The sequence below is a fragment of the Prinia subflava genome, chromosome 16 (assembly GCF_021018805.1).
Source record: "Prinia subflava isolate CZ2003 ecotype Zambia chromosome 16, Cam_Psub_1.2, whole genome shotgun sequence".
Taxonomy (NCBI): Eukaryota; Metazoa; Chordata; class Aves; order Passeriformes; family Cisticolidae; genus Prinia; species Prinia subflava.
This window is the reverse complement of record NC_086262.1, coordinates 17,384,251-17,396,145: the sequence shown is the minus strand read 5'-3', so window position 1 is coordinate 17,396,145 and position 11,895 is coordinate 17,384,251. Positions and strand designations below refer to the sequence as shown.

The window sequence follows — 11,895 nt, the reverse complement described above, 5'->3', positions numbered from 1 at the left end:
AAGCAGAGCACTGAGCTCCACAAATACTGCCAGGCAGAGGTGACAGCCAGCAGATAAAAAAAGAAAGAAAGAAAGCTGTCTAAGGACCTAAAAACCCCAAATCCCTCTGTTTTTGCATCTGCCAGAGCAGGTTTTAGGCAGCCCACGAGAGGCCACCTGAACACAGCAGGGACTGCCTGTGCTGAGCCCGGCCAGCCCGAGGAGCCGCCCTGAGCCCCCAGAGTGAGGACTGACACCAGCTCATTATTGGCAAACATCTTCTGCCCAAGGCTGGAGGCTGGGAATAATCTCCATAAGCTTGGCAGCTCAGGGTGGATTGTCCCTGTAATCTCCACAGCAGCCACACGCCAGGAGCGAGCTCGGAGTCCTCAGCAGCCACAGAACTGGAAGGGCCTCGGCTCGAGGGGAAGCGAGAGGAAGGGCAGAATCTGAAACTCCTACTTAATTTGATTTCCTCCTTTTTAAAAGGCTGAAACTGTACTTTGCTTCATGTTTTTGAAAGCTCTTGTGAAGGATTCTTTGCTGGAAGATTTAATTTGGTCTTACAGCTACAAGAGCAGAGCTGCCCATCAGCTCAAGAGCATTTCCAGCACGCAGAGAAAAGAAGAGCCTTTCACCCCCTGCCCAAACTTCAGACCTCCAGTGGGAAATCAGACAGGCAGAGCCATGGAGCCTCAGCAGAGCCTTTGTCTCCAGGGACACCGTGCTGGGGCAGGGCTCTGCCTGGTAACTGATCCAGGGCACTTTGGTGACAGTGACCCCAGGGACCAGAGAGGGGATGACAAAAGAACTGATAAGGAACAAAATGGTGTTTGCTGTGTTGGTGACACTTGTGTCACAAGAGCTACTCCCTGGGTCAGATGTGGATAAAAATGTAAACGTTTAACAACAAAATAATCACTATAATCATAGATTAATCACCATTATCTAATCTGCTTCCTGTGATAATTTTTGACTTAGTCACAGCTTGGTATGATGAGTGCTAATGAAAATCTCAGAAAGATATTGGACTTTGATGAACAGATTTCAAGTGATGGAAAATCCACTGTCCCACTCCACTTCTTTTTATGTCAGACTGCTCCCAGTCTTAAAAAATGTGCACCCTGCTCCCATTTAGAACATTTCTAGCTTCAATTTCAACTTTCAACTTCTGTGGTGCTCAACTGGGCTTGAGCTGCTGACTAAGCCCTTGTGCTTCACCCCAATTTAAGAGCCCTGGTCTGTCTCCAGTCCAGTAAGAAAGGAAAGGAAGAATAAAAGAAGAAGAAAGGAAACCTCACATATTTCTCGTGATGTGCAGCAGGGAAGTCAAATAAAACAGCAGAGACTTCCCAAAGACACAGGAGGTTATAGACTGTCAGGAGGAAAAAACAAGAGAATGTTGCTTCACATGGGAATAAATAAATGCAGAAATAAAGAAATGAGCTCAGTTCCTCTCCCAGGCACGGGGAGGATGGCACACAGAGGCTCTGGAGGCTGACAAGCCACTGCTTAGTTAGCAGCAAATAAATTACTGGGCTGAAAGTTTTCAAAAGCAGCTTTTGATATTTGAGGCTTCACCGAGAGTCGTCCCACACCATTTCCAGAGCACGCTCTGGGGCCACCACTGCTTCCTCAAACCCACGCGGATCTTTCCGACACCCGCCGAAAGGAGAGTGCCTGGTAATTAACAGTAACTTAATCAGACAAACCCACATGTTTTGAGAGTCAGCAAAGTCCACAGCACCACTCTGTGCACCCTGGGGAGCCGGCATTCCCCCGCCCTCCCCTGCTCCTCGCTCCTCTTGTGCTTGTCCTGCTCACCAGGAGACTCCCCTGCTTTTTGACCAAACTGGGAGAGCTCCCCGTGTGCAGCTGGCTGCCTGCAGGAGCACAGGGGCAGGAAGGACCAGGCTGGGACCCGGCTTTGCTCTGTAACACGAAACACCAGCCTGAGCAGACACATTTCTGCCACCCCGTGAGCAGGGCTGGGGCCTTGGCTCTTTCACCCAAATATCTGGAGCACCAATTAGTGACAGAAATGGAAAGATGAGCTCCAGCATTTTTAAACTGCCACGGTACATAATCCTCAGGAAAATGCCGAACCTCCTGGCCGAGTTTTCCTGTCTGTAAAAGGCAAAGTGCCCGAGGGCATCCCAAAAGGGCCGCCCGTGGGGACGCCGGGGGTGGCTGCCCCTGCCACAGGTGTGGCACCCGCGTGCCGCAGCTGATGGCAGCGATGACGGGCCAGGAACATGAGAAGGGGACACGCAGGGGCCCGCCAGGAGGGGAGGGGACAGCAGCACTTTACCCGTGTAGGGCAGCCTCGCGTCGAGCCCCGGTTAAGGGCCTGGATGCCGGGAGAGATTCCACAGCGGAGGAAACCAGAGCCTGGCCCTGTTATGGGATCAGCCCTCCCCTGAGAGCAGGCAGGGCTGGCACGGCAGTGACAGTGCCAGGCAGGAGGGGCAGGGCTGGGGCACTCACGCTTCTCGTTGGGCTGGGCTGTGTGGAACAGCGTCAGCGGCCGCTCGCTGCACGACGGCGGCTTCGACTCCATGCTCTTCTTGCGGGATAACAGCAGCTGCGAGTTCGACGCCGGAGCCTCTGGCACCGTGTTAAATATCTGTTAAAAATAATAAACAAGTTGTTGTCTGGCATCACCCCGTGGAACAGGACAGCTGCCCACCTGCCTGGGCTGCGCCACTCCACAGCCTCTGAGGAAGACGTGAACGCAACAGGGCAACGTTTTGGGGACAGATTCCTGAATTCCACATTCCCACCCTGTCTGCACTCCTCTTTTTCTCACCCAAAATGCACACTGCAAGCTGTGAAGAACCCTGGCGCTCTGGCACTCTGCTGACTTTTTGGGGGTGCAGGTGATGACGAGCAGCCCAGACAGGGCAGCCAGTGCCCCCCTGTCCCCCACGGCGTGACCCCGGCCCCACGCTCCCACGGCTGCAGACCAGCTTGGGAAAGTCTTTGCAACTTCCAGCCACAGCTGTCAGAAAACTGAGTAATCACATTTTCTCAAGGGGATAAAATTTTAAAACTGCACGAACCCAAAGAGCAGCAGCCTTGTTGGTTGCTGATATTTGGTTATGTATTGCTCCTTTTCTGGACCCCCAGGCTCAGACAAGGGCAGCGAGCCCTCCAGACCAGCTCTCTCAAAGTCCTCTCCATTGCTAGAGTCCATTAAACCCATTCCTCAGAGTCTTTCCTGCTCTACCTGCCCTGCCAGACAGACAGCTGGCACAGCCAGGCTCTCAATAGGGAAAGCACACGTTGGCACAGCTCTCTGTTCAAGACAGGACTGGATGTGGACTTAGAGCCATGATCCCCCCATCCAAGGCATCTACTTCTGCCTTCGCTGCCCAAATACACAAATCCATTACTCCTTTCCCATCAAAACCAGGCTAACAAAAGATCATGAACAGGGAACTAGCTGCATTTAGAAGAAAATGGTATTTTTTAGCACATGCAGCCAGGGAGGGACAGCCAGGACCTCAGCCCCACCAAGCCACCCCTGCTCCACTGACAGACCACAGCATCCATGGCCAGCAAATTCAGAGCAAAACTGTGGATAAAGCCAGTACTTGGATAAACCTGGATATAGTCAGCAAAGCAGGAGCCAGCCAAGGTGTGCATCTCACTGGTTTGCCTTAGCGTTCATCTCTCTTGAAACCAAGGACAAATTCCTATTAAACAGTGGCAAGGGAGGAGAAAGGGAATTTCTGTGACGGAGACATGGCCATGCTGACTCACACCGGGATGACCATAAACAAGGCTGGCTACCAGCAGCACTGGTTACACAACCACAGCCCAAGAAGGAGATGCCAGCTGCCCCCTCCCTGGCACAGCCCCACCGTGGTGCCACTGCCATGGGGAGAGAGGGCTGCCATGGGCAAAGAGAGACCAATTCCTTTCCATAAATTACTGACATGAAAGAAGCAAGGGAAGCCATTACCTTCTCATGGTTTTCTATTAAAATTTCAATCACAATGTTCTGGAATTTGATGTCCATAATGGCAGCCACTGTTTCCTCTTGAGGTCGAAGCAGCGTCGGCCCAAACACCACACCCAGATTAGCAACAGTCATCAGGTTCTGCTTGTGATTATCTGCAACTCTGGGAAAAAAAAGAGAAAGAAAATGAAGTAGGTGATGGAACTAATCCACAGGGAACCCCCTCCCTGCCTTCCCTGCCTCGTGGCTGGCACAAGGCTTACAACACTGTTTACATTTTTCACGCTCCTGGTGAGCTCCTTGAAGGCTCACCCATGTGGAAAAGTACAAAATTAACTGTTGTGTTCCTGGAGACCTTTCAGCCCCCATGAATTAACTAATCCCACAAAACCTCAGCCCCACGCCAGCCACTGAGCCTCATGCTGCAAACCACTCCCAGGAAAACATCTTGAATCATTAATGCTTAAAATCCTTCTGAAAACAAATTGTTGGACCTCTGACACATGCTGCTCTCCAACTCAATGAGTGACCTCATATGTTCCAAAGGCCAATTCCTTCCCAGCCATTCCAGCACCAGAGGTCAGTCCCCTCTGGCCCAGCCAGGCTGGCGGGGAGGCCAAGATGGGGCTTTGCCCCCAGATCCCCGTGCCCCACGTGTTCCCTTCCCTGTGGCACGGGGACCCCCCACAGGATGGGGACCCAGGGACACGGTGACACCCAAGCCTTCCTCCTCACCACCTCCCAATTCTTCTAGTTCACAGGAGAGCACAGACCAGCTCAGCAGAGTGAAGCAGCTCCCACTGAGGATGTGGCACCCTGGTTCTGGTGTTTGAGGGGTTACCCTGGAGCAGCTCCTGGTCCTGGAGGTGCAAAGCCCCAGCAGCCCTAAAGGGACACGTCCTCTGCTCTGCCTCACCCCGAGGGCACACAGGCACAGGGACACAGGCAGGTGTTCCTGGGCCATGCTGGGCTGTCCAGGGAGGCCTGGCTGAGGCTGGGACAGAGCTCACCAGGTGCCCTGGATGCTGCTGAGTCACTTGGGGACACGTCCAGGGCACCTGTGACCTGCAGTGCAGCCCTGCAGCCCCGTCTCCAGGAGCCTTTCTTGTGGTTTGCTCCTGACCTCTTCAACCAGGAACTGTGGTGGCTGCAGGCTGTGCTCTCACAGCTGCAGCCTGAGGGGGTTTTGTGTCTTTCCCTTCACTTCCTCTCCTGTTTCCCTGGATGAATGCAGCAGGCCAGCACACAGTGAGACTCAGACTCACTTGCTGGACTGACCCTAAAATTTATTGCCATGAGTTTCTACCATTGATCTCAGGGTCAAGACATTCATGTCCAAGCTCAGCATATTTCAGCACACTGCAAGCTCAGGCTGCCTAAAAAGAAAAGATGATTTTCATCCTTTTTCATCCAAATCTCACCTGAACCAGCAAGGAACTCATCCCTATATATATATATATATATATATATATATATATAACTCCTAAGGCAGCAGACAGGGGTCTCATCACAAAGGGGGGCTCAGGGCTGCTGGCTTAGCTCCCCCCAACAGCAACACCAGCCCTGCTCACTGCCTGGGCAAGAAGCCTCCTGCTGGTGCACATTTCATCCCTGGGCACCAGGCAGAGCTGTCCCCTCCACTGAGTGCCTGGGATCCAGCCCCAGAGTGGGGAGGCCCTGGCCAAAGCCCTGGGGAGCTGGCAGGACCTCCCTCTTCCCCGTGACTGCCCCACTGCCAGGAAGCTCTGAATATTTGATCACAGCCTGCGGGAAACCTCCACTGTCAGTAAAAGGCTGGGGCAGACGGGTGACAGCCCCAGAGGTGACAGCCCCAGCAGAGGGGATGTGCTGCTCACACTGCCACCCAGCCAGGCTGGCCACCCCACCCCGGGCAGGCACAGAGCCTCTCCCAGCCCCATCCTCATCCTCAGCACAGCCAAGAGCTCGCCAGGCTGCTCATGGCCACGCCAGCACCACTGAGCTGGGAGGGGAAACAAACTCTCCATAGGGAGTCACAACCTCGTGGAGCAGCAAGAAAGGCAGAACAAGTTCAATAAGAAACAGTATATATTAAATAATACTTATATGGGGATTCAAACCTACCCCCCACTCCCACCCACATCACTCACAAATCCCAATGACAGTTTTGCATTGCAAAATTGCATTTCAGACACACTTCACATGCTCCTAATTGGATATGGAAAGACGCAGCTGCAGCCCAAATGGCTTTCAAAAGCACTAATAAAATAATAATTTTAATGATCTTCTGTGGTTAGTAAAACAATGTTCATTTATAAAAAAACAACTGAATTGATCTAAGTCGCACAAAATTAGGTGCCTCCATTTCTCATTACCGTTACCATGTCCTACATCACTCTAATAAATTGCACTGTCATCAGCTCATTACAGGGAGGCAGCTGAGCGTGGTCCTGGTAATTATTTCAGACTGGGCTATTAATGGCTTCCCAGGCAGGACATGGTCCCACAGCAGCAGCCACGGGCCTGCCCAGGCACTGCCCACTCACCCACGGCGTGCTGGCCCTCGCCTCCACACCAAACCCCTCCTCAGTGTACTTTGGTTTGCCTCTGGAAGCGTGGGAGCTGCTCTGCAGCTGAGCAATCTGGCTCCTTTCTAGAATAAACCTCAGCGGCACCTGAACTCCTGCTCTGCACCCCAGGTACTTTTGCAGCAATAGCTATCCCTGTACCAGGTCACCACAGCCGTGCTCCAAAACATGATTCACCTTTCACATCCTTCAAATTCCCCATCCATTACCCACAGGATAATTTACTCTAAATTATACCTCTTCATCATCCTTTGTACTAGGAAATAACGCCGCAGTTTCTAAAGATGGGTGCTCTCAGCCCAAAGTGGGCTTAATGCTGGGGCTGTTGGGCAGGGACTGTCAGTGCCATTCCCGAGCTGCTCTTTAGAAGTTTTCCAAGCATTCACTGTATTTTCCTTTTAACCTGCTGTGTCTTTCCGGCCCTTGATGCACTCTGAGAGAACTGCACTGTCGTTCATTTCTACAGGTCCTTTTCCTGCTCCCCACTTTACAGGAGTCACTTCCAGCACACGAGAAAGCAACAACTGATGGAGGAATGTGCAGAACCTCCTCACTTCACCCCTGCCTGGGGGTCCCTGGACCAGGCTGTCACTGGCTTTGGGACGTTTGGGACTTTTCTGGGCTGACCCTTCTCCTGGCAGAATGGGGGTCCCACATCCCTCGGGGATGGGTGGGAGCTCAGCCTGGGGCTGTGGGACAGGCAGAGCCCCTTGGCCAGGGGATGTCTGTGCCCACCTCTGCCTCGCCAGCCCCATGAACCCCTGACCCACCCGTGCTGCCCCAGCAGCCGTGCTGGACACGGGCAGCACCCGGCTGGTGCCACTGGGACCCAGCCCTGCCATGCCCTGGGGACAGCCCAGGGGAGCTCCGTGCCCCAGGCCACCCCCTGGACACTGCTCACTTCTCACTCCCTTTGAGCACAACAAAGGAGAGCAGGAGCAGGCTAAATCCACGTTGGGTGTTAAATTAGATTATGCCCGGGTTGCCTGGATACTGTATAATCACTGCCATGACCAAACACAATTTAATACGGGGTAATTGGTAGCCAAGGTTCAGTGCAGGGGAAGCAGGGAACAGTAAATATTCCAGTGTGGTCGGAGCTCCAGTGGGTGCCACAGAGGCTCCTGGCTCTGCTCCCACAGAACTCCTGCCTCCCGTGTCTGGAATGACTTCCTACATGTATTTTATATATGTATTTTTATATATGCATAAACTGCTGTGTGTGTATTTTATATCTAAACACATATTTTATATACAGAATGCACATATCTGAACCTCAGCCAAAAGTGCCATTATTAGTTCAAACATATTTCCTGATTCAGAACAAAATCTCTGAGCAAAAAACCATCTGAAGGGAACAAAAGGAAAGTCTGGAGTGTTTCTATTTCCATGCCTGGGACAAACCTTTGCAATCAAAGTGCTTGTTGTGGCTAGCCTAGCAAGTCCTCACAGGATGGAAAATAATGCAGCTCATTCCTCTTGCTACAGGTAAAAATCCATCCCCTGTCTGCCACCAGAAGCAGTAGAGCTTCTGTTTAACGTGAAAAGCCAACCACACAGAGGCCAGCCATCCCCAAATTATTTAGGCTGCTCTGGGTAGTTTGATAGAAATTAAACACCTCTGACTCTGGACATACAGGGGAGGTAAAAAGCAGAGGGAGTAGAGGCAGCACTTTGGGTGGAGAGGCACCTGTGGCTCCAGAGCCACCAGCCCTGTTCCCATAACTATGTGCAAAGAATCATGGAATCATTCAGGTGGGAAAAGCCCTCCAAGATCACTGAGCCCAGCTGCTCCCCCAGCACTGCCAAGGCCACCACTAAGCAATGTCCTCAGGTGCCACATCTACACAGCTTCAAATCCCTGCAGCAATGGGGACTGCACCACTTCCCTGGGCAGCCTGTGACAGGGCTGGACAACCCTTCCAAGGAAGGAATTTTCCCTAATATCCAACCTGAACCTCCTCTACTGCAACTTGAGGACATTTCCTCTTGTCCCATCACTTGTTACCCAGGAAGAGAGGCTGACTCCCACTCGTGCCTCCAGCCTCCTGTCAGGGAGCTGTGGCGAGCAGAAGGTCCCTCCTGAGCCTCCTTCTGTCCAGGCTGAGCCCCTTCCCAGCTCCCTCAGTGCTCCTCGTCAGCCCTGTGCTCCAGAAATGCCCCTGGGGCAGCACAGCCCCTGCCGGGGAGGCTCAGCAGGGCTGGGCTTTGTCCAGCAGACACAGCTGGGACCCCACAGCTCCCAGTCCCAGCCCTTTAACCTGGACCTCACCGGGGACAGACAGACAGACAGACAGACAGGGCAGCCTGAGCACACACAAGTGGGGGCACTTATTGGATACAATCTAATGAGTTCTGGAAAATGTTCCTGGGTGCGTTTCACTCATCCCTGCACATTACTGAGTTTAATTGGGCTGCAGCTGATCAGTGCAGAGGTGGAGAGGGAAGAGGGGCTGGGCTGGCCACCACTCAGCTTCCCCCTCTCCACGGGGCTGGTGGAGCTGTGTCCCCAGAGATGGTGGCCCTGCAGCTCCCTGGGGATGAGTCACCTCTCACTGAAGCCCACGGTGGGTTTCCCAGCTTCGGGAATGCTCTGATGGCTGGGAACACAGCAGGTGTTTATTGCAGGAATGTTGTGACTGGCACCCAGCACAGAGCTGCTGAAACCGGTGATGCAATTCCAGCTGCAGCAGCACCCACTGGTGTCCCAGGCAGCTAAACCAGTCAATCACACATTCCTAAACCGTTCCTAAAAGGCACGTGTGCATGGAAGGAGGTGACAGGGACACTGGGCTGCAGTGCCTGCTGGCAGACGCCCGTGGAGAAGCAGGGAGCACAACCAGCTCCACTTTATCTTGTGTTCAAAAGCCATGTGCATGTGGCACCTGGGGACATGGGCTAGTGGTGGCCTTGGCAGTGCTGGGGGAATGGCTGGAGATGATGATCTTGGTGGGTTTTTCCAGCTTTAAAGATTCCACGATTCCCAAGCCAGAGCACACATGCACAGGAAGGCCACACTCCCACATTGCACCCCCGTCCCCTCGTCTGCCTGCTCCTCGAGGCTCTGCACAGGCCTGCCCTCCCCGGGCTGCTCCAGTGCAGGGGGCTCTGCAAGGACAGAGGGGTCCAGAGCAGCAAAGGGGCTCACTCAGCCACGCCGTGGGAACTGGGAACACTGGGAATACAACAAACCCTGCTGCCTGCAGCCACACTGTGGGAATGGGGAACACTGGAATACAACAAACCCTGCTGCCTACAGCCACACTGTGGGAATGGGGAACACTGGAATACAACAAACCCTGCTGCCTACAGCCACACTATGGGAATGGGGAACACTGGGAATACAACAAACCCTGCTGCCTGCAGCCATGCTGTGGGAACTGGGAACATCGGGAATAGGACAAACCCTGCTGCCTGCAGCCACGCTTTGGGAATGGGGAACATCGGGAATACAACAAACCCTGCTGCCTGCAGCCACACTGTGGGAATGGGGAACACTGGAATAGGACAAACCCTGGTGCCTGCAGCCACACTGTGGGAATGGGGAACACTGGGAATACAACAAACCCTGGTGCCTGCAGCCACGCCGAGGGCTCACAGCCCTGCAGCTTCCCCAGCCCTGCCACTCCAGAGAGGAGAGCCAAGCCTGAGGACTGCACGTGGAGGCCAGGGGATCCAGCAGGAGGACAGATCACCAGGGAATGACCAAATCTCCCAGTGAAGACAAGGGGAAACTCGCTGAATGCAAAACCCTTGCTGCTCTCGGGTTCCCTGCTCAGCTGGGACCAAACCTGTGCCTGCACTGATTCCGGGCGCTCTGACTTGCTCCAACAAGACTCGCCTTTCCTCCCGGCTGGATCTGGCCACAGCTGGATGCTTGGGTTCACTCCCAGGGAAAAAAAAAGGGGCTCATGTTGCACTGAGAAGGCACCGAGGCCAAATGTGAGGTTCAGTATCAGCGAGCCAGATCAGCGCGAATACCAAACGTGCTGCGACTTGCAGGGAAACACGCAGGGAGCTCAACGCTGCTCCAGCTTCCCAGACTGAGCCAGAGGGGCTTCCAAAGCCATCCTCTCCAGCTTTGGGCAAGCTGAGCTTGAGGGGGGTCTCAGAGTGATCCCAGCCCTGCACACCAGCCCTCAGCCCGGGGCTGAGCGGCACCAGGCTGGCACATTCCCTGTGCCCGGCACGGCAGCACTGCAGCTCTCCACTGACACCCTGGTGAAAACCACAGGCAGAGCTGATGTTAAATGTCACCATGGCTTCCACCTGCACAAACACAGCCAGCAAAGGGGCCTCACGCTCAAACACCCTGGCACAGGGCTGGAACAGGGCCTGCCATGCTGCAAAGTGTGCCACTGCCACCCCAGTGCCAGCCCCAGCGCCAAGGCAAAGCCCTGCTGCACGGGCAGCTTTTCCTCCAAAACCAGACCTCACTGGTGCTGTCACTGCAAAAACAAGCCCACACGGCCAGCAGGGCAAGGAGAGCCCGGCACAGCAGCTCTGGGTTAACAAGGAATCCTTTGAGAGCTCTGCTGCCACGGCCAGCGCCGCGCCGGAGTCTCCAACCTGCTGCATGGAAAACAGCCAAAGCAAACGCCAAAGCAAACGCCAAAGCAAACGCCAAAGCAAACGCCAAAGCAAACGCCAAAGCAAACGCCAAAGCAAACGCCAAAGCAAACGCCAAAGCAAAGGGCTCCCCGAGAGCTCCCGGCAGCAACAGCGCCGGGGAGAGCAAGTGCAGCTCCCCTGGCCCCACAGGGAACCACTGCCAGGGCCAGGGCTGTGCAGGAGCTGCCTGGGGCACACCTGCACCTGCACACGAGTGCAGTGGCCACGGGGAAGAGCAACAGAGGGGGCTTGACCCTTTTTTTTTGCTTAGAGGTATTTCGCAGCTCATCCCTCCAAAATACTGAATTCCTAGAAGACAGTGTTGGAAGAAAGGGAATATAGGAATAAGCAGCTTTCAGAGCTCACAAGGTGAACAACAGCAGGAAAAATGCTTCTCTCACTTTTGCCAGTGGGACAAGGTTTTGCCCAATGACTGGAAACACTTCTCACTGCCCCAGCTCTGTGCCCCTGCCACAAACACATGGGTTGGGACACGATGGCCTTTAAATGTCCCTCCCAACCCCTACCTTTCTGTGATTCTGCAGGCCAGAGATCACTCAAGCATCCTGGCAAAAACTGCAGCCCAGCCATATCTTGGCAATGTTGATTTCCTTTCTTCTGCTGAAAGACTGTCTGACTAAAATCTCTCTAAATGAGTTTGGTTCAGTGCTGGGTCTGCTCATACAGAGCAATCAAAGGGATGTGCTCGTGAGGACATCCTCATCCCACTCTGTCTGCAGGGACGGTGTCTGCAGACACCACCAAGGAGACTCT

The 11,895-nt window shown here is 53.8% G+C and overlaps 1 protein-coding gene across 2 annotated transcripts in view; it reads right to left on the bottom strand.

Annotated features, from left to right (window-relative positions):
• The window catches only part of ARHGAP26 (Rho GTPase activating protein 26), a 103,680-nt gene that overhangs the window by 24,749 nt on the left and 67,036 nt on the right, over positions 1 to 11,895 (bottom strand). For both annotated transcript variants that reach the window (XM_063413947.1, XM_063413946.1), the window contains exons 18-19: positions 3,947 to 4,106; positions 2,467 to 2,605 (exon numbers count right to left, since the gene is read on the bottom strand). In XM_063413947.1, coding sequence (XP_063270017.1) covers positions 2,467 to 2,605; positions 3,947 to 4,106 — 299 coding nt within the window. The remainder of the gene's footprint in view (positions 1 to 2,466; positions 2,606 to 3,946; positions 4,107 to 11,895) is intronic.